This window comes from Gobio gobio (genome assembly GCF_949357685.1).
Source record: "Gobio gobio genome assembly, chromosome: 5".
NCBI classification, from domain to species: Eukaryota; Metazoa; Chordata; class Actinopteri; order Cypriniformes; family Gobionidae; genus Gobio; species Gobio gobio.
In genome coordinates this window covers 14,914,636-14,937,494 of record NC_137101.1, presented here as the reverse complement: position 1 = coordinate 14,937,494, position 22,859 = coordinate 14,914,636, and the positions used below count along the sequence as shown (strand labels likewise).

General features: G+C 38.8%; 2 protein-coding genes across 2 annotated transcripts; one reads left to right on the top strand and one right to left on the bottom strand.

Annotated features, from left to right (window-relative positions):
• Positions 1–28: 28 nt before the first annotated feature.
• On the top strand, positions 29–9,116 carry tmbim4 (transmembrane BAX inhibitor motif containing 4). Its single transcript, XM_079817417.1, has 7 exons — positions 29–251; positions 852–960; positions 1,062–1,167; positions 4,055–4,088; positions 4,189–4,306; positions 4,717–4,762; positions 7,551–9,116. Exons 1-7 carry the CDS (start codon positions 161–163, stop codon positions 7,755–7,757), a joined length of 711 nt encoding a protein of 236 aa, XP_079673543.1. The 5' UTR covers positions 29–160; the 3' UTR covers positions 7,758–9,116.
• vhll (von Hippel-Lindau tumor suppressor like) lies at positions 8,799–10,229 on the bottom strand. Its single transcript, XM_079817418.1, has 3 exons — positions 10,020–10,229; positions 9,804–9,938; positions 8,799–9,706 (listed from the first exon to the last, which is right to left on the bottom strand). The coding sequence occupies exons 1-3, from the start codon at positions 10,213–10,215 to the stop codon at positions 9,534–9,536; spliced, it is 504 nt and encodes a 167-aa protein (XP_079673544.1). The 5' UTR covers positions 10,216–10,229; the 3' UTR covers positions 8,799–9,533.
• Positions 10,230–22,859: the final 12,630 nt, after the last annotated feature.

Here is a 22,859-nt window from a genome sequence, read left to right as displayed (position 1 = left end):
ACTATGCGTCCCCGGGACGCTAGGTGGCAATAGCACATATTTGAGCTACTGAATGTTTACAACATTAAACCACTGACAGAAGAAGAAAGGCAAACAACGGAAGAGACCGTCGTATTATCGCTTAATTTCAGTAAATGATACTCGTTGAACTCGATCAAACATGAATGAGGAGAAGTATCCGCGATCATCAATTGAGGATGATTTTAATTATGGCACGAACGTCGCGACAGCGAGCGTTCACATCCGGATGGGTAAGTCGCTGTTTACATTTCATTTTGGTGTCAACGTAATCAATAATACAGTCAATATAATATAATGGTCTGTACATTATTAACATGCAATACAGTTGGAGCGGGATCCCTATTTTATTTCAATGTTTTATTTTACTTGGTGTCATCGTGAGGCACATATGGCGCACACGATATAAACCAGCTGTCATGAGTCATTGAATTCCTTATTGATTTCATAATGTCATTATTAGTTTTATTAGAAATGGTACAGTTTCTTAAAATTGTTGCCTATATAGCTGCTATCGATGTTTAGTGTGAATGATAGACACCTTGATTGAGATAAACCCTGTCAAACTGGGCCAAACCAGCTGATATACAGAGAGAGAGAGTTGTCACAATATACTCCATTCCACAAAACCTGTCTGTAACCGTACCCATATGTTTACACATTAAAAGGGTTTTGCAATACAGCATGAACACAATAAGTAAATTGTACTTAAGAGTTTTTTGTAACTACGTAGTAGTTAAAGACACCTAATATGTGTGACCTTAAAATTATTTATTTGCTATGTGTGTATATATGGTAGAGGAGTTGACGCTCAAATTTTAATTTCTCTCTAGATTTCCTCCGCAAGGTCTACACCATCCTTTCACTGCAGATTATCGTCACCACTGCTGTATCTGCCCTTTTCATGCTCTGCGACCCCATTAAAAACTTTGTGCATGCAAGGTAAGACCACATCATCCCTATGGATTCACCACGTCATTGTGGCTGATAGATGATGTAAACTACACTTTAAGTACATTAATGTGATCCACTTCATTTTTCAGTCCCGCTCTGGTGCTGATATCTGCAATCGGGTCCCTTATCCTGCTCCTTGTATTGGCTGTGTACCGTCACCAGCACCCCATCAATCTTTATTTGCTGTTTGGATTTGTGAGTATATACCACAAAAATGATCAAAAGAAGATTTTAAGTATGATATATAATATAAAAGTATATGCGTACATACATGCTCACCGGCCACTTTATTAGGTACACCTGTTCAGCTGCTCATCAAAACAAATATCTAAGCAGCCAATCACGTGACAGCAACTCAATGCATTTAGGCATGTAGACATGGTCAAGATGATCTGCTGAAGTTCAAGCTGAGCATCAGAATGGGGAAGAAAGGTGATTTAAGTGACTTGGTGTGGTTGTAGGTGCCAGACGGGATGGTCGGAGTATTTCAGAAACTTCTGATCTACTGGGATTTTCATGCACAACCATCTCTAGGGTTTACCGAGAATGGTCCAACAAAGAGTAAATATCCAGTGAGCAGCAGTTCTGTGGGCAAAAATGCCTTGCTGATGCCAGGGGTCAGAGGAAAACCGCAAGACGTACAGCTGATAGAAAGGAAACAGTAACTCAAATAAGCACTTGTTACAACTGAGGTCTGCAGAGGAACATCTCTGAACACACAACACATTGAACTTTGAAGCAGGTGCACTAGAGCAGCAGAAGACCATATCGGATGCCACTCCTGTCAGCTAAGAACAGGAAACTGAGGCTACAATTTACACGGGCTCAGGTCAATAGATGATTGGAAAAACGTTGCTTGGCCTTAGGGATGAAACGATTACCGGTTTCACGATAAACCACGATAACATTTAGTGACGGTTAGTAATATCGTAGAAAATTTAATTATCATTAAAACCGCGTGTGATTATCACGATTGTGAAAACTCGCGGTAAATCTTGTCCAGTCAGCGTCAGTCAGGCGCAGCGCACGGTTGTTTTCTGAATGAGGAGAAATGGCAGAAGGCAGTGACAGCACTCTGGGGATTGTTCAGCCTCTAAAAGGACCAAATCTGAGGCGTGTCATATTTTGGCTTTTACAAAAGTCCTGAGGGAAACTTAATCGCAGATGGTCACCTTGTCTGCAGAACATGCCAGAAGAAAGTCACTGTAATGGGGAAAACACTTCAAAACTACGAACGCAAGGCAAGTGGACTTTGACCTCAATACCAAACCTACGTCTGGCAAATAATAACGTGAAGCGAACGAACAAGTTCAGACAAGACTAGGGCGACATTTAAGTGATAATAATCAGGGCTTGACATTAACAACCGCCATTTGCTTGTGTAACGTTATTTCGGCTGCACACTAGTCACTCTGGCTGTTGAACTTATTATTGTCTTCTCAAAAGCCATCTGTTATAATCGCGTTGCGCATTATAACCCCTCACACGTGTTATATTGAGTTTATGAATGCAATGTCTCATAATCAGAGGCGTTCAGAGCGCGCACCGCGCTCACTCGCTGAAATCTGCACTCAAAGCAGAGATAAACGTGCGATGTACGCAGGAGATTCATTCATCATACAGTGTTGGACTGCTTTTGTTCTATTTCAGCAGCGAAAATGGTTTAAAAAAAACACAGCAGAGCCACAGCGCATCTGATATGACCGGCATAACGCTGGTGAATTTAGGGACCGTCTCTAAAGTTACACACAACATTGGTAACGTTATACACGTTTCAGACTTCAATAGCATTTGAAGAGAATGACAGTCATAAAACTGACTGTAAAGTGATCATTTAGGTGTCAGGTATGATGCACACATTTTGATATTTAATAATTAAACTGTCAAATCATATGGAAATATGGATATGCATTATTTCTCTAGGATACTGTTTGGGCTCTAACACAAAACATGCTAGATTTAAATGTGTCTGATAGAACACTGATGAGAATATTGCTTGGGAATATATTTACAGAGATAATATTAGAGATTATATTTACGATAAATTATTATTATTTATGCGTTATGCGTTGCTATTGAGGCCATTAAGGAAGGAAATCCCACAGAATCTAGCTTAAAAAAGTGCATAGAGCTGCTTTAGTTATTTGTTGTTTGTTGAATTTCAAATATAAAACTTGTTGAAATGTTTTAAGTGTGTGCATCTGATCTTTTTGAACACTTTCATTTCGTTTGAACAAAACCGTGATAATATTGATAACCGTGATAATTTGGGTCACTATAATCGTGATGTTAAATTTCCATACCGTTTCATCCCTACTTGGCCTGATGAGTCTCGATTTCTCCTGCTACATTTAGATGGTAGGGCATCAACAACATGAAAGCATGGATCCATCCTTTCTTGCATCAACAGTTTAGGCTGTGTAATGATGTAGGGTATATTTTCTTGGGACCTTGGTACCTGAGTATTGTTGCTGACCATGTCCATCCCTTTATGACCACAGTGTTCACATCTTGGCTACTTCTAGAAGGATAACACGTCATGTCAAATCATCTCAAACTGGTTTCTTGAACATGATACGAGTTCACTAAACTCAAATGACCTCCACAGTCACCAGATCTCAATGTAGTAGAGTACCTCTGGGATGTGGTGGAACGGGAGATTCGGATCATGGATGTGCAGCCGACAAATCTGCAGGAACTACATGATACTATCATGTCAATATGGACCAAAATCTTTGAGGAATGTCTCCAGCATCTTGTTGAATCTCTGCCATGAATAATTAAGGCAGTTCTGAAGGCAAAAGGCAAGGTGTACCTAATAAAGTGTGTGTGTGTGTGTGTGTGTGTGTGTGTGTGTGTGTGTGTGTGTGTGTGTGTGTGTGTGTGTGTGTGTGTGTGTGTGTGTGTGTGTGTGTGTGTGTGTGTGTGTGTGTGTGTGTGTGTGTGTGTGTGTGTGTGTGTGTGTGTGTGTGTGTGTGTGTGTGTGTGTGTGTGTGTGTGTGGGCGCGCGTGGGCGCGCAGATTATTAAAATATGACACATTTTGAAGTATTATAATGTAATGGCTGTACATGTTTATGCAGACTCTGCTGGAGTCTCTGTCTGTAGCCACTGCTGGTAAGTTAATGCATTTTCCTAATTGATAAACATCCAGTCCCATAATATTAATGGCCACCTCCATGATGGATCATCTGATACCGTTTTTTTCTGCTTTCAGTGTCGTTTTATGAGTACACCGTAGTGCTTCAGGCCTTTGTGCTCACGTCTGCCGTGTTCCTGGGTCTCACTGCCTACACTTTCCAGTCTAAAAGAGACTTCAGCAAGCTTGGAGCCAGGTAATTCTCTCTTTTTCATCCGCTCAAGGTCCAGATCTGTCACATTCATCATGGTAACTGAGTGCAAGAATGATTGTTTTAAGCCATTTACTCCTGAATCCACGTGGAATGATGTTCGTTCTTTGCGGCAGAAATTGTCTCAGGAGAAACATTCTTCTTTTCAGTCATTAAAATGAAATGTAACAAAAATAATGGGGCTCCCTGAGTCATAACTCTGTTATATGATGTGATGCATGGTCCACTCGTCGGCAGGGGAGGATAAATGAATGTCTTTTGTGAGGAGAATTGAAGATTTTCTTTTTTTCGTTCATATTAATGTTTAATGCAATGGTTCTTGCTCTGTCCTTAGTGTTTTTTGTTATTAATAATGCACTTGTAGAAAAATCCTAATTGAACATTTTTATCTTTAGTCTGTTTGCTGGCCTGTGGATCTTGATCATTGCAAGCTTTATGAGGGTGAGTCTGAGGCCTTTCTATATTTTAACTGAATGCTCTGAGTTCAATACAAGTTAAAATAGAGTGGTGCAGTATGATGTCACTTTGTAGACCAACCGATATTTAGCATCACATTGGTTCCCTCAATTAAAAACCAAATAGGATTTTCCCATAGGCTTTTGGACTATCAACAGTCCAACAGTCCAGACTTCACTGTGAAACCGAACGCAATCTTTAACAGTGGGCATGTTTTAAGCGCGGTACACACTTAAATCTGGCGGCGGCGCGCGCGCGTGAACGCGATCATCTGTGAGCGCGATCGATCATCTCTAAACATGAATGAACATCTAAGGTGTGTTGAGGATACATTACAACTTACTGTCACGTATCATATGTGGTGTAATCGCTAAATCAGTGTCTCAACGGCGGAAAGACCCTCAAAATAACTGCTGTAAACTAAACAGTCATGTAGCATCACATTTACCTCAGGCTGACTCAGTGTCCACATCTGTTAGTTCACTAGAGAAATCATAGCAACTGAATTTAAGCTGATAGTTTGGGCTCTTTTGTTAACCTTTAATATTAATGTGCAAGTAAGCAATATATTCAATAAACTTTTAGTTATAATTTAATTCATTTAAGGACAGATACTTTTTTTTTCAGTAAACCAATAAAAATAAATAAAAAGCCATTTTGTAAAACTGCTGTACCGAAACCGTCAGTTTTGTGTACCGTTATACCCCTATTCTACAGTTAACATATGGGCTATGGCAGTCTTTGTTTTGATACACTATTATGTTGAAGGCCTACAGAGAAAATAGTTGTATCTTTAAGCAGTTGCACTTGTTCTGAATGCACTTTCTTGTAGTAGTCCTACAGAGAAAAATTTTAAATGCACTAGACCTAAATGCACTTTGTTTTTATGAGAGAACATTTAATTTTATAACCTTTCTGTAGGCCTGTACATTATTATTTAATGTACAAATAAGTGGGGTCAAGTTAAACATTTTAGTTTGAATTTTATTTTATACTGTGCATTGTTGCAATGTGCTAAATAAATATTGGCATAATTTGTAATTGATTTATTCTTTGAAACTTTAATATTAATTTATGTAATTGCAATGCCTTGATTTTAGTAAAGTTAGTACACAGTCATAGCCATAAATGCAATGGTACTAATAATTGGCATAATTTCTTTCGGTGTTTCGGCTTTCAGCCTTGGTTTCCTCTTTTTCGGTTTCGGCCAGGAATTTTCATTTTGGTGCATCCCTAGTTCAAATAGGCACTCTTTATATAAATAAACCACAGATTTGAGCTTTAAACAACTACATTATCGACAGAAAAAGTCTTAAAATTACGTTTTGTCATACATTAACAGTAGATTTTAACAAAAAAAGAAGTATAAACACAGCCCATGTCAGCCATTTCTCAACGAGACGAGCCGGCTGGCAGAAGCCCCTCCCATGACGCGAATTTGCGTCTGTTGTGCAGTGAATGTCACACGAGAATGAAGCGAATTTCACGAGCGAATGAAGCGAGTAAACTCAAAATGTTCAAGCGCCCACCTTCGCGCGAATCGCGTCCGGTGTGAACGCACCATTAGAGATTACATTCGGAAAAGCGGTTCAGTACACGCGTGCACCGAACCGAAAGCCCTGTACCGAAACGGTTCGGTACGAATTAGGGATGTTAATCGATGACCGTTTGACCGATGGTTGACCGTATCAACGTTAACCGATCAAAGTTGTCGGTTTAAAAAAAAAAATGTGATCTCTAAATTAGGCTATTATAGACAGTGGACTAAACGCTACTACAGTTAGCCATCTCATTCCAAAATCTTTTTGTGTGAAGTGAACAAATCCCTCACACTCAATTTTTTAATAACTTGCCTGTTTGTACTTAATAAACCAATAAAAACATTTGGCGCGAGGTCACAGCGTTTGGGTTTGCACGCTCACAAGGTTTGCAAAAAGTAAACAGGCTAAAACCCTCGAGGTTAGAGCCAGGGCAGACGACAGTATGAAGCGTGCAAAGAAAAGTAGTGTGTGGGACCATTTCACCAAAAAGAACGACACAGATGTAAGTTGCAACTTGTGTGATACAGTGCTTAATTAGAAGGCACACAGTGAGTTAGACCTGCCTTGGCCGGTGCGTCTTTTACGCATTCTGAAGGTGCCTGTTTTATCCATTGGTTTTATCGTGTTGCAGTCTATTAGACAACATTCCGCATAAGATGGGCTTACATTTGGAAATATATTACATCTACATTTCAGTGGTAACACATAAGGTGTTGATCATCATCTTTCTGTATTATTGTTAGCACTACCTCGAACTAAAGCGGCGTCTCTTCGGAGCTGTCAGTTTCTTAAATGAGCCGCGGCAATGTTTCAAATGAGCTTCTAACGCTAGACAAATGCCTTTATTTTCAACGCGATCACCTTGTACCCAAACCCCCCTAATACTAATGTATTTTATGTTGTAGGATAAAACATGAAATGGTCTTGAGCTTGTGTTCACCACAGACCTTATTTCAGCCATTTAACCAAAACCCCATTCAAAAAACCTATTGACTTTGGGACGAGGGAACCAGAAATGCTAAAATGAGATAAATATATAATTTATTCCTTATGTTATTTAATTTATTCCTTATGTTATTTAATTTTTTTATATTTATTCTATGGAACGATTAATTTTTTTCAATTGTAATCAACATTATCTAATTGATTTACCCCTTAGCTTTCCTTTAAGAGCCATGCAGTCAACTCGCACAATTTGATTATAGTCAAATTTTCTCAACTCTGTCCTACAGCTTTTCTTCTACAACGACACAGTGGAGTTGGTCTTCGCCGGAGCTGGAGCTCTGCTGTTCTGCGGGTTCATTATTTTCGATACCCACTTGCTGATGCATAAGCTATCCCCCGAGGAACACGTCCTGGCATCCATCAATCTGTACCTGGACATAGTCAACCTGTTCCTGTACATCCTGCGCATTCTCGACTCCATGAAGAAACACTGAATGTTGTGATGCTCTTTTTCGATTTCAGAGGTGAATTCTGGGTGCAGTGCTGGGTGGGAGTGATACTAAAATATTCATCTTTAATTCTTTGATTTACTTTAATTTATATTTTGTCACAGTTTGAACCAATCAAATAATAACGTGAATAATAATCCAAAATGAAGTGCAGATCTCTGCAAAAAAAAAAAAACATTTTCGATCCGATAATATGAAAAATTTAAATGAGTAAAAGTATTTAAAAATACATGCGCTGAATGTAAATCATATTCTTTGCTGTTTTTTTTTTTTTTTTTTTGTGGCAATGTTTAGATTTATTGGAGTATGTGATATTCGTCTATGTGGGCATTAACAGCAAACTCCTCAGATTTTACTTCATTTTTTGGCATTAGTTAAGATGATGCTCCTCATGACACTCCTAGTGTATTGTAATTTCCCCTTATTTCCAAACCAGCTGCATACTTTCAACTTGCAATTGAATGGCCAAATGTGATTGTACAAACATGATTGTACTTAACTTGATCTGTTAACTGTGTTGTTGATTGGATTCCTCTGTTTTTGACTTTAGTGTGACCTGTAATCCATGATGATTTTTCATATTTATTTAGGTGTTGTAATAAGTGTTAAAAAGGACAGTTGACCCAAAAATTAAAATGCTGTCATTTACTCGCCCTCATGTTGCTCCTAACCTAGAGTTTCTTTCTTCTATTGGACACAAAAGAAGATATTTTGAAGAATGTTGGGAACCAGAAAGTTGATGGAAGTCAATGGAGTCTGGTTACTGACATTCTTCAAAATATCATATTTTATTTTCAAGATTTGGAACAACTTGAGAGTAAGTAAATGATGGAATTTTTCCTTTTTTAGATGAACTTCTCCCTTTAATGGTTTGGGAACAAACTTTACGTGAAGCCTGCAATATTTTGTTTAGTTTGGGTGTGTAAATTGAATGTTTATGATATAAAGTAACTAGACACTTACTAAAAAGGCCTGAATTACATGAAGGTTAAAAGAGCTGCAAAGAAACCACAACACAAACATCTTGAAGTGTAATAAAATACATTTTTATTTGCAGCGTTCTTTGGTGTCACAATATAATGTTCATTAAATAAATATGATTTTAAGCAGCATGCTGTCAGTTTCAAAAGCTTCAATAAATATAAGGTTTGAAATAATTGTGAAACAATATTCAGGGACGCCTGTACCCAAAGTGCAATATTCATCATGATAGAAAATATTAATAGTTATAATATAGAAAAATATTGCTTGTTGAGGGCAAAGTGGTCACATATAAAACTTGAGATGTTATATAATTTAATATTTGATGTAAAAATTAAAAAACTAATAAACTATTTTACCCTGTATGCGTTGTCTTCATATACAAGTTAGTTATTATCCTCAAATCTGATTGGTTGAGTGGCATTCCAAGAGTGATGATATCTAGTCCAAAAGCACTGGGACTTTTTTTACTATATAATTCCAATCACTCCATCTTACTTTGTTCACAGTGTTCCAGACCAGAGTAAGCCTAAGTGATATTTGTGTATTTATTGCCAGAAAATACCTGTGATTGTTCTGTTTAATAGGAAGAACATAATACTACAGCGCTTTTATTAGCAAATAAAAACGAAAGTGCCGATGAACAGTCGTTGCATAAGATAACATTTTGTCCACGTTCAAAGAAAGTGAAAGTATGAGCTTCCGCATACTTTCACACTTTGAACATCTGATATAATAAATTATTTCTGCTTTCTGTTTGACCTGGAAGAGGGAAATATGTCAGTCGGATCCATGTATTGATCTCTTGGCAGATAAAATCTTAATGTCTCTCAGTAGGTCGGGTTCACGACTGATGTCCTTTCTCAAATCGTTGGGGATTTCCAGCTTGCAGATGTCTTCTTTTCTCACCAAACTCTGGATCAACCGTGCACAATATTCTTGTAATGAGTACACTGTCAAAAACAAAGCATAAATACCCAATTCAAATGAAACTATTGTGCATGTTAGTGCATATGGAGCATCAGTTTAAGACTATGGATGGATTCGCACCTGGTGTAGTCACATAAACAGGCTGGTACCGCGGGTATCCGTACTCCTCATACTCCACTTGAGTTGGAAAGTAAACTTCACTGAGGTTAGCCAGCAGTTTAGCTCCATCAGATGCTCTGAAGATCCACGGATGAGCTGTAAAAAAAAAAAAAAAAACTTGCTTTAGTACAAAGGGGAGTGACAAATCGGATTTGTTGCTAGTTCTACGGTACTTACTCAGATACGTCTTCATCTCAAGTGTATTCCCCGGTTCTATGTAGCCGTAAGACACCGGGTTCCCCAAGAAGTTTAGCCACCATGCTTCGGCATTCCGGCTGGATTTATTAATAAATGAGATAAATGTAGGATCATCCGAGTTGAGAGATTGCAGGGGTGCGGGCGCTTCCTGTTCAGCCATAGTGTGACAACACATAGATGCAGTGACACTGTATCACTGATAGGTGGCAGGATTACACCCTCATTGTACATAAACCTTATTCAGAGCAGCGCCACGACAGGTATGAAGCCTATGGAATGAAGTGAAAGCGAGGCTGTGAGGGATAGACTTGCCATGTTTTCAATGGCACCCTCTGTATAAAGCTCCTAGGTTAGGTCAGTTTTTTGACGACTGAAATTTCTTGGAAATATATTTCTTGCAGTGTTTCGTTAGCAGAACAATACAAAAACACATTAAATAACAGTACAACCCACTAGAGTAGCCTCCAGGGCTTAAAACGAACTTTTTGCCACACCTGCCAATGGTCATGAAACAGGCCGTACAAAAAGAGGCAGTTATGACATCAACAATTTTGATACCAGTGAAAATTCGCAACCCTCTATTTCAATTTTCGATTCCACAGCTAAAATTATTAACCGATAGTCTAACTAATGTAAATTTAAAACATTATTAAAGAAAAGTAAACAGTATATTAAAATAAAAACAAATGATCAAATTACAAGCGAAAGCACAAAAAAATACAATATAACAAAGATACAAATGAAATAAACAATGCTTTTCAGGTTTTTCAGCTATAGGTCATGTACAGCAATTTACCAAAGTAAGCACTGCACAAAAATACCAAATACAAAATACCACAATACTTATTCAGTCTAAAGTGAGTTATTTCTTTCCCCCTTTGTTTTTTGATTAACATAAAGTCTGTAGCCTAATCAAGTCTTGAACATTCGGGGGATCAATGGTCGGGGATCTTTTTATTTTAAGAAATTAAATAATTACAGGGAATAAAGAAGAAATAAGAATGTTAAAAGAAGTTCTAGGTCTAATTATAGCCGATAGTTGTGTAGTATCACAACTCAAGAGACGACTCAACGCCAGCGTTGTTATGGCCTAAATTAATACACGATTGATTAACTTTTTCGAACATTATTCTTTAACATTGTCTTTCTAACATTTTTACTGTACATCTATGAAATGCACTTTCTGTAAAGCTGCTTTGAAACAATGTGTATTGTGAAAAGCGCTATACAAATAAATTTGAATTGAATTGAATTGAATAGTAATCCGTTTAAATAATATTGTATTTAAAAATATGCAAACATTCATTCTTGTTTGTATGTCTAATATGTCAAAATTGTAAAAAAAAAAAATATTTTGCAAGTTCTCCCACTTAGAAATCATGGAGGGGTCTGAAATTGTCATCGTAGGTGCATGTCCACTGTAAGAGACATCTAAAAAAAAAAAATCCAGAAATCACAATGTATAGTAGTATATATTTTTTAACTATTTATTTGTATGATACAGCTGCAAATAAGTATTTGAACACCTGTCTATCAGCTAGAATTCTGACCCTCAAAGACTTTAAAATGTCCACCTCCTCTCCATTTATTATCCTAAATTAGATGCACCTGTTTGAGGTCGTTAGCTGCATAAAGACACCTGTCCACCCCATACAATCATTAAGAATCCAACTACTAACATGGCCAAGACCAAAGAGCTGTCCAAAGACACTAGAGACAAAATTGTACACCTCCCCAAGGCTGGAAAGGGCTACGGGGAAATTGCCAAGCAGCTTGGTGAAAAAAGGTCCATTGTTGGAGCAATCATTAGAAAATGGAAGAAGCTAAACATGACTGTCAATCTCCCTCGGACTGGGGCTCCATGCAAGATCTCACCTCGTGGGGTCTCAATGATCCTAAGAAAGGTGAGAAATCAGCCCAGAACTACACAGGAGGAGCTGGTCAATGACCTGAAAAGAGCTGGGACCACCGTTTCCAAGGTTACTGTTAGTAATACACTAAGACGTCATGGTTTGAAATCATGCATGGCACGAAAGGTTTCCCTGCTTAAATCAGCACATGTCCAGGCCCGTCTTAAGTTTGCCAATGACCATTTGGATGATCCAGAGGAGTCATGGGAGAAAGTCATGTGGTCAGATGAGACCAAAATAAAACTTTTTGGTCATAATTCCACTAAACGTGTTTGGAGGAAGAAGAATGATGAGTACCATCCCAAGAACACCATCCCTACTGTGAAGCATGGGGGTGGTAGCATCATGCTTTGGGGGTGTTTTTCTGCACATGGGACAGGGCGACTGCACTGTATTAAGGAGAGGATGACCGGGGCCATGTATTGCGAGATTTTGGGGAACAACCTCCTTCCCTCAGTTAGAGCATTGAAGATGGGTCGAGGCTGGGTCTTCCAACATGACAATGACCCGAAGCACACAGCCAGGATAACCAAGGAGTGGCTCTGTAAGAAGCATATCAAGGTTCTGGCGTGGCCTAGCCAGTCTCCAGACCTAAATCCAATAGAGAATCTTTGGAGGGAGCTCAAACTCCGTGTTTCTCAGCGACAGGCCAGAAACCTGACTGATCTAGAGAAGATCTGTGTGGAGGAGTGGGCCAAAATTCCTCCTGCAGTGTGTGCAAACCTGGTGAAAAACTACAGGAAATATTTTACCTCTGTAATTGCAAACAAAGGCTACTGTACCAAATATTAACATTGATTTTCTCAGGTGTTCAAATACTTATTTGCAGCTGTATCATACAAATAAATAGTTAAAAAAAATCATACATTGTGATTTCTGGATTATTTTTTTTAGATTATGTCTCTCACAGTGGACATGCACCTACGATTTTCCTCACTGTATATTCTCGTTACATTCAGTTATGAATGACATTTAAAATATATTTTTAATTCAAAATGGCGAAATTACATTTTAAAAAGTTGCATCATTGTATGTTACTGTGGGTTGTTCATATACATCGTAAAACATTTGTTAAATATAAAATGTTTAGTTACTGGTCGGCTATTTTACCACGCATGCACTCTTTCACTGTAAAAACTAAAAGCGTTACGTTGGAATTCGCACTCATCTTCAGTTAACATTAAGCCCGCCTTCTTTGATCTGATTGGCCATCATTTTGACATTGACGAGCGCTGTTTAAACGGTTTTTCAACAGTCTGCCACCCTAACAACAAATGTGTGTAATGGAGAGCAGCATTAAGAAATATCAAATATTTGGGGGGGACAATTTGGCCATTTCCAGTTATTGGGGGGAACTTGCCTCCCTCAATGCCTATGGTGGTTACGGCCTTAATTAACATTAAAAACACAAACAGCAGCAGAAATATTAGGCACGGATCTAATATACTGATACTGTACACATGCGTTTACTTTCGCAACTGTTTACATTCACTTAAGACATAATCGACTATGTTTACTGTGATGCTCGCTATTTTCTTTTACATAAATTTGTGTGAATTTGTCTGCTCAAGTGCAAGAAGACCTGAACGAGAGCTTAGTTTAGTATTTGTATGCTGTCCGAGACGCAGCTTTTTGGGCACGCTTCAGATGTGTGCGCACACTCCCCACGATTAACGAAATGAGCGTTGTTTGAATCGCTTGAATAAATTGTCAAGGCTTAAACTTTCGTGAAGATGCAGCACTAACTGTCATGAGCGTCGTTCACATTCATGCATTCATAAAAGTTGTATTGTCAACTGGCGAATGACACAGTTTCATATGCTCAGCAACACCAATTGTTACTCGCATGGCACTTGGCGAGTGTTCGTTTAAGGTCCTGTGTATGTCTATCTCTCACAGCCAAAAACAACAACAAAGATGGCGCTGCTGTGAATAAGGTCTATTGACTGGAAGTGATTTTCAACCTGTACAGACCCAAGAACCCCAACCCCCGTTTTAAAAGTTTAATAACTTTAATAATTTTAAATTGATTACAGTGTGTAATTTTTGCCTTGTCAATAATGTTGGAAATGTTACCAAGTAGTTTATAAAGCAGGGCTCATTTCGGTCATTAGCTTCTCAAAGCATTAATCTCCACTGCCACAGACCCTTCATTTCTGGATGTCTGCATAAGAGAGTTGGGATTGAAAACCAAGTGAGAGGAGTTTCATTTTCTCTCAGTTTTAGAAGTCAAATGATTTGCCAGCCATACTACTGGATCCCCCCTCACCCGTTCTGTTCAGAAAGACCCAGAGAGAGATGGGATGGCGAAATCCACTTAAAATTCCAGGGTGGCTGGTTCTTGAAGGATGGGGGCACTCAGAAATTCTTGCGTGATGACAGCGAGGCTTTGATGTCAGTGTTTTTGTCTCTGGAGAAGCAGGGCAGGGCTGTCTTGAGACAAGAGCGAAAGATCCTATTCTCTAGAGACACTGATTCACTTTACAGCTAAGACTATACACACAATCATATAGGCTGGGAGTTTTAAAGCACACTATCCATGTAAATGTGATTGCATTTCAAAGTCTTAGTGAAGTGATTTATTTAGTTAAGAGTCTTATGACGGCACTTTGTCCCACGCGTCTGGAAGATGCTCTGCTAATATATTTTCCTATACTTCTTTTTTTTTTTTGTAATTCCTGTATAATTTTCCTAACCTTTATTCATAGCATTTCACCATATTATAAGAAGGTGGCACAGCAGGATTCCCTCTGATGTTTCTTGGCAGGTTTAGTTTGATGGAGTGGGTGGTTTGGCATTCTCTCTAAAGCATTCAGAGGTGTTTTCATTTAGCCCTTTTTGCCTATTTGCGCTGTTTGCTGTTTATTGTTAACAATAAAAGTCCTGCCACACACGTTTATAGACAAACCCCTTTATGCGATTTTAAAGAACAGATTAATCAATGTTTAAATAAAAAAAAAATGTATGGGTGTGTGCAGTTCAAAAGAAGCAAAAAGTCTGTTTCAAAATTAACCCACATAGCCATACATCAGAGTTCCCATACAAAACTTTGATATATCAGGGAAAATATGGATTGTTCAAGCCTAGTTGAGTAGCAACACATGCATACAATTTTAAAAATAAAGGTTATTTACCGGAATTCATGGAATCTTTCCATTGCACAAATGTTTCTTTATAGTGGGAAAAAGGTTATTTAGATAATAAAAATGTTATTCACTCTATAAGAAGAAAGGGTTCTTTTAAGAACTGTTTAGTGAAAGGTTCTTTGGGGAACCAAAATTGTGAAAAGCCCCTTTTGGAACCTTTATTTCAATCTATTAATTAATGTAGTTCCAAGTCAAATACCTTGAAAACCTAAAAAGGTCCTGGAAATTGATTGAACCCTGATAGATACAGGTGTTTTGGCCTTAAAGGGTTAGTTCACCCAAAGATGAAAATTCTGCCATTAAAGGGATAGTTCACCCAAAAATTAAAATTAGCCCATAATTTACTCACCCTCAAGTCATCTTAGTATATGACATTCTTCTTTCAGACGAATAAAATCAGAATTATATTACAAAAGTCCAGGCTAATCCAAGCATTAGAATTTGATTCATAATTGCTCTGTTTTTGAAGTCCATAAAAAGTGCATCTGCCCATCAAATAACGTGCTCCACGTGGCTCTGGGGTGTTAATAAAGGCCTTCTGAAGCGAATCGATGCGTTTGTAAGAAAAATATCCATATTTAAAACTTTATCAAGTAAACTTTTGACCGACCGCCTTCCCTGTTCAATTTATGGAAAAATTGTTGAAAGTTCCCCTGCCGACCGAAAGACTAACACGACCAGGTACACTCGTCATGACGTCACGTACGCATCTTGAGTTTCACTTTCAACATTCAACACTTTTCCATGGAAGGCGGTCGGTCGAAAGTTTACTTGATACATTTTTAAATATGAATATGTTTCTTACACAAACGTGTCGATTCGCTTCAGAAGGCCTTTATTAACACCCCGGAGCCCCGTGGAGCACGTTATTTGACGGACAGATGCACTTTTTATGGACTTCAAGAACAGAGCAACTATGAATCAAATTCTAATGGTTGGATTAGCCTGGACTTTTGTAATATAACTATGATTTTATTCGTCTGAAAGAAGAATGTCATATAAACCTAAGATGACTTGGGGGTGAGTAAATTATGGGCTAATTTTCATTTTTGGGTGAACTATCCCTTTAATTATTCTCCCTCATGATGTTCCAAACTCGTAAGACCTTCGTTCGTCTCCGGAACATATCTTTTTGATGAAATTGAAGAGCTCTCTGATCCCTCCATAGGCAGCAATGTCACTGCAACTTTCAAGGCCCAGAAAGGCCACTAAAAACCAACAAAAATAACATCAATTTCTTCTCGCCTGTGTCATTCTCCTACGCTGTTGATGTTGTAAATACAGTGCAGCACTTCCGAGTTGTACGTCAGAACGCCAGCTTATTGTTCGACGCTGTTCACTTGACGCATGTGTGTGATGCTGACGCAGGAGCTGGCCAATGGGGAGCCGCCGTTCTGCTGTAGAACTCGGAAATGCTGCACTGTATTTACTATGGGAATATCATAGGAGAATGATACAGACGAGAATAAATTGACGTTATTTTTGCGCACAAAAAGTGAAAAAAGATTGAAGTCTGTTGCTTCATAAAATTAAGGTTGAACCTCTGAAGTCACATGGACTATTTTAACGATGCCTTTACTACCTTTCTGGGCCTTAAAAGTTGCAATGACGTTGTTGCCACAGGATGGTTCAGAAACCTCTCGAATTTCATCAAAAACATCTTAATTTGTGTTCCAAAGATTAACGAAAGTCTTACACGTTTGGAACGACTTGAGGGTGAGTAATTAATGACAGAATTGTCATTTTTGGGTGAACTAACCATTTAAATCTTAGTTTACTTTTTAGTATAAAGCTTTTTTTTGGATCCAGAAATTCAATGTTCATTAAAAAAAATGACACCTTGTCAGGAAACTTGAGAATACAAGTTGGCAAGACATTGTTAGGATTCAGTCTAAATGTTTATCTATCTGTATACTCAAAGTCTTTGCGTTATTGAAGCGCAGAGTGTCTATAACAATGGCACTTGCATTAAGAGTCAGTGCCCATCCCCAGTAACCGTGCTGCAGTGTTCTCGACCTCTACCTGTAAGCCTACTGTATTTTCCGGCGGGGTGATTATGTATGGGGGGCAGAGCAGATCTAAAGCTCTTGGCTCAGACAGCCCATTCTCCTGCTCGCCCTTTGATGTCCTGCTTTCATTGCTTCTCTTTTGCCGGGACAATGACGAGAACCTTTCGCCACAGTGGGCATAATGCGCTTGTTGCTTTTGTTGGTTCTGTCTTTCTCCTCCACACCACAGGGGAATTTTCCTGACTGGCACAAACATACTCATACTACCCCACCAGACTGACTTCTCTTGCTTCTCTCTTCTTTGCCAGACTCTTCACAACATCTTCACATCCTTAAAGTGCCGTGAAGCTCTCTGGTGTAAATTTCAGGCATGTGTTCACACTTGGCAGGTTTGGATCAATTAAAACGAACTGGGATTGCTCCAAGACCCCTGAAAAGGTTCTTGGTCTGCTTCCAAATGAACTCTGGTGCGGTTCAACAGAAATATGAATGCAACATGTACCAAAGATATATTTTTTAAACACTGGTCGTAATGTCAAGTCCTGTTTTTTTCTCGTCACATAGGAGCTACGTTGCCCATTACAGTTCGGCATAGGCATCAGAAATGCCACCTCCTTACAGCAGATCTTCGTTTGTGTGCAATGGAGTAATTCCTGGCACTGTTTTGACTCCTCTACACATTTTATAAGCACTTTATGAGTTCTAAGCTGGTCAAAATGCAATGTCTGCACATATAACAAGCACATTTATCCCAACACAGCATTGTTTTGGATGTTCGATAAGTTCCAGAAAACTTTTTTTTTTGGTTTAGGTTCAGTCTTAAAAATGAATGCTAAGCAAACCAGGACTAAATGTAATATTTTCTTCTTTTTTTTGTTGGTCCAGACCAAAAGAACCAAGAGAACCGAACTAAAAGTGTGAACACACCAAATTGGCTTGGACCCGGAAACATTATTCAATAATTGGCAATTAACATGCGGATAGTGTGACAATATTAGCCCCCACGCCAACGGACAATGACATTCTGTTTATTATAAGCGTATTGCATTTATGTTGTCTAGATGCTCTTTAAAGTCTCTGGGGGATTCTGATTGGTTGTCTGTGTTCATAGTTCTTCAGCTGGGAGAAAAAGTTCAGAAAGATTACAACAATATCATTCCTCTGTGTCATTATCGTCATAGCTGTTGTGTGGATTTCTCTTTTCTCGAATTACAATGTTTATTGCTTTATAGTTAAGGCCCGTTCACACCAAGATGATAACTTTATTAGCCTCCACACCAACAGGCAATAACATTTGTAATTAGAATGATTATTACTTTATACTACTTTATAATTTATAGTAAGGATAGTTCACCCGAAATGAAAATTCTGTCATCACTTACTCACCCTCAAGTTGTTCCAAACCTGAGTATCATTCTTCCGTTGAACACAAAAGAAGATATTCTGAAGAATGTTGGTAATCTAACAGTTGACGGTAGCCATTGACTTCCATAGTAGGCAAAAAAAATACAACTGTCAACTGTCTGGTAACCAACATTCTTTAAAATATATTTTGTGTTCAACAGAAGAAAGAAACTCTAGGTTTGGAACAACATGAAGGTGAATAAATGACAACATTTTGGGAAGAACTGTCCCTTTAAGGCCCATCAAACCAAGAATGCTAACTAGCGTCCACACCAACGGATGATAACTTTGTTTATTATAAGCGCACGGTGCACTTTTGTCGTCTGCCACATTAAATGCTCATCATCTTTAAATTTGGGTGGATTCTGATTGGCTGTCAATGTTTTTATCATTCATCTGCTGGAAAAAAAAACATGAAACAATGTTGCTATCATGTTGTTATAATTTGTGGTGTGGACTTCACTATTCTCATTCTCATCCCAGAATTAGAAAGATTAATAATTTATGCTAGTTATACTTTATAATTAAACAGTAGTCATCGGTAACGTCCTTGGTGTCAACAGGCCTTAACCTCAATGTTTTCTTTTTCCTTAAAGGGTTAGTTCACCCAAAAATGAAAATTGTGTCATTAATTACTTACCCTCATGTCGTTCGACACCCGTCAGACCTCCGTTCATCTTCGGAACAGAAATGAAGATATTTTAGTTGAAATCTGATGGCTCTGAAAGTCCTCCATTGGCTCAATGGCACCGTTCACTCTCAAGACCCTTAAAAGGTACTAAAGACGTCGTTACAAAGTCCATCTCACTACAGTGGTTCTAAAATAATTTTATGAATCGGCGAGAATAGTTTTTGTGCGCAAAAAAACCCTAAATAACGACTTACATAGTGATGACGATTTCAAAACAAGGCATCATGAAGCTTCGAAGTGTTATGAATCAGCGAGTCGATTCAGCAGTTTGAATCGCCAAATTTCAGCAGTTTGGCGGTTTAACCTGCGATCCGAATCATGAATTGGCTCGCTGAATTATAACGCTTCGAAGCTTCATGATGCCTTGTTTTGAAATCGTCATCACTAAGTCGTTATTTAGGGGTTTTTTGCGCACAAAAACTATTATCGCCGATTCATAAAATTATTTTAGAACCACTGTAGTGAGATGGACTTTGTAACGACGTCTTTAGTACCTTTTAAGGGTCTTGAGAGTGAACCGTGCCATTGTGCCAATGGAGGCCTTTCAGAGCCATCAGATTTCAACAAAAATATCTTCATTTCTGTTCCGAAGATGAACGGAGGTCTTACGGGTGTCGAACGACATGAGGGTAAGTAATTAATGACAGAATTTTCATTTTTGGGTGAACTAACCCTTTAAGTAGAGGAGAGAAAAGTCAAAATACATTTTTGTGGTAATTATGCCAAGTGCTGTCAACTGAGCTTAACTATCTGGAATATCCCTGTAAGTATGTCCTGTAAGTATATTCTTTTTGCCCTTCGTTCCGTCCTACATAGTCAGAAGGTGAATCTTCTAATGTTATGATTCTCAGAAGAGCCATTATATGAGGTGTAATGGAGAGAACATTTCAATTGATTCTCAACAGACCGAATCGTTCTGATGTGCCTGCTTCGGCGCCCAGAGGCAGATACAAATGGAACATACCTGTTCCTGCACCTGCTTAATGCAAGTTACCAGATGTTTGGAGAATTCACAGGCACGAAATGACTCCATGATTTCCATGGTTACCGCCATTTCATTTGCCTGCTACATTTTTGACATTCCACATAGTGTGTTTTGTTATTGTTGTATTTCCTCCATGAAAGGTGACCTGACAGGGCAACTTTGCGTGGCTCCCATGGGCACCGCAGGGCAATCATGGTGGGCCGAGCTGCTATGTGATGTGGAACAGTACAAATAATCACCCGGCCAGCTGTTTATTTTCACCTGTCCTCTCTGGCCACCACACCAGCTTCCTCTGGACCGCGGCGGGAAGCACGGCTGATCGAGCGGCGCCCCCCATAGAGGTTAATTGGTGTAATGTGTGAATGATCCTCCTAGTCTGCATGTGTGTGTATGCTCGTATGCACATTGCCATCATTCTTCTTTACCAAGACCTTTTCAACCTTGAAACCAAAGATTGCTTTTTGAGTGATTAGCTCAAAGGATGAGTGCTCTTCCAGGTGGCTGTTGCACAAGGCTTTATGTATTTGGTAAGTAGACATCAACATTCCAGTTGCATGATGCTACTTTTACCGAAACCAACATCTGACAATTCATCTCATGATGGTGGAGCTAGTAAACATCTGCACCCATTCTATCAGCTTTGCTTTTTCCCCCACTATACTTGAGGCAAGGAATATGTGGATACTTGGATTTTTTTTTAAAGAAAGCATCACTTATTCTGCACAGGAGAGCAACAAGCAACGTATTCGCCTGCCAGCGCACACAGAGTTAGACCCACCACAGTGTAGTCCCTCCGCAATTGCACAGAAGCCGCAAGACTGGCCCGTAAAACTCTTTTTATTTTACAATCCTCCCTTATAGAAACCCTGTGGAACAAATGACGGAATAACATTGCACTGTGCCACATAGGATCATTAAATGGATCTAAAGTCATTTATAATGCCTCAAAACATTTCTATTTCAAATAAATGATTAAACATAAATTCAACTTTATCTTCATCACTGAATCCTATAAGGTCAAAGTTTCCACAAAAGTATTAAGCGGCACAGCTCAACATTGATAATAATATGTTTCTTGAGCACCAAATATTAGAATGAATTCTAAAGGATCATGTGACACTGAAGACTGAAAAAATGGCTGCAGAAAATTCAGCTTTTCAAACAAAGGAATAAAATTACTTTAAAATGGATAGTTCACCCAAAAATTAAAATTCTGTCATTAATTACTCACCCTTATGTCGTTCCAGACCCATAAGACTTTCGTTCATCTTCAGGACACAAATGAAGATTTTTTTTTAATGAAATCTGAGAGATTTCTGTCGCTCCATTGACAGCAGTTATCAACTGCCATTTTGATGCTTCAGAAAGTTCATAAAGTGACCGTAAAACTAATCCATATGAATTGAGTGGTTTAGTCCAAATTTTCTGAAGAGACATGATCGCTTTATGATGAACAGATTGAATTTAGGCTTTTATTCACATAAACATTCATCAACACACACATCAGTTGTGGTAAATGGAAGCTCAAGCATGTTCGCTTGACGTGCGAGAACCAATGAGGTTCATTCTTGTGTTACACAGCATGTCTGAGATTCCTCAAGAACCAATGAGGTTCATTCTTGTGTTACACAGCACGTCTGAGATTCCTCAAGAACCAATGAGGTTCATTCTTGTGTTACACAGCATGTCTGGGCTTCCTCAAGAACCAATGAGGTTTATTCTTGTGTAACGCAGCATGTCTGAGCTTCCTCAAGAACCAATGAGGTTCATTCTTGTGTAACACAGCACGTCTGAGCTTCCTCAAGAACCAATGAGGTTCATTCTTGTGTTACACAGCACGTCTGAGCTTCCTCAAGAACCAGTGAGGTTCATTCTTGTGTAACACAGCATGTCTGGGCTTCCTCAAGAACCAGTGAGGTTCATTCTTGTGTAACACAGCACGTCTGAGCTTCCTCAAGAACCAATGAGGATCATTCTTGTGTAACACAGCACGTCTGAGCTTCCTCAAGAACCAATGAGGTTCATTCTTGTGTTACACAGCACGTCTGAGATTCCTCAAGAACCAATGAGGTTCATTCTTGTGTAACACAGCACGTCTGAGCTTCCTCAAGAACCAATGAGGATCATTCTTGTGTAACACAGCACGTCTGAGCTTCCTCAAGAACCAATGAGGTTCATTCTTGTGTAACACAGCACGTCTGAGCTTCCTCAAGAACCAATGAGGTTCATTCTTGTGTTACACAGCACGTCTGAGCTTCCTCAAGAACCAATGAGGTTCATTCTTGTGTTACACAGCACGTCTGAGCTTCCTCAAGAACCAATGAGGTTCATTCTTGTGTTACACAGCACGTCTGAGATTCCTCAAGAACCAATGAGGTTCATTCTTGTGTTACACAGCACGTCTGAGATTCCTCAAGAACCAGTGTGGTTCATTCTTGTGTAACGCAGCATGTCTGAGCTTCCTCAAGAACCAATGAGGTTCATTCTTGTGTTACACAGCACGTCTGAGTTTCCTCAAGAACCAATGAGGTTCATTCTTATGTAACACAGCACGTCTGAGTTTCCTCAAGAACCAATGAGGTTTATTCTTGTGTTACACAGCATGTCTGGGCTTCCTCAAGAACCAATGAGGTTCATTCTTGTGTAACACAGCACGTCTGAGCTTCCTCAAGAA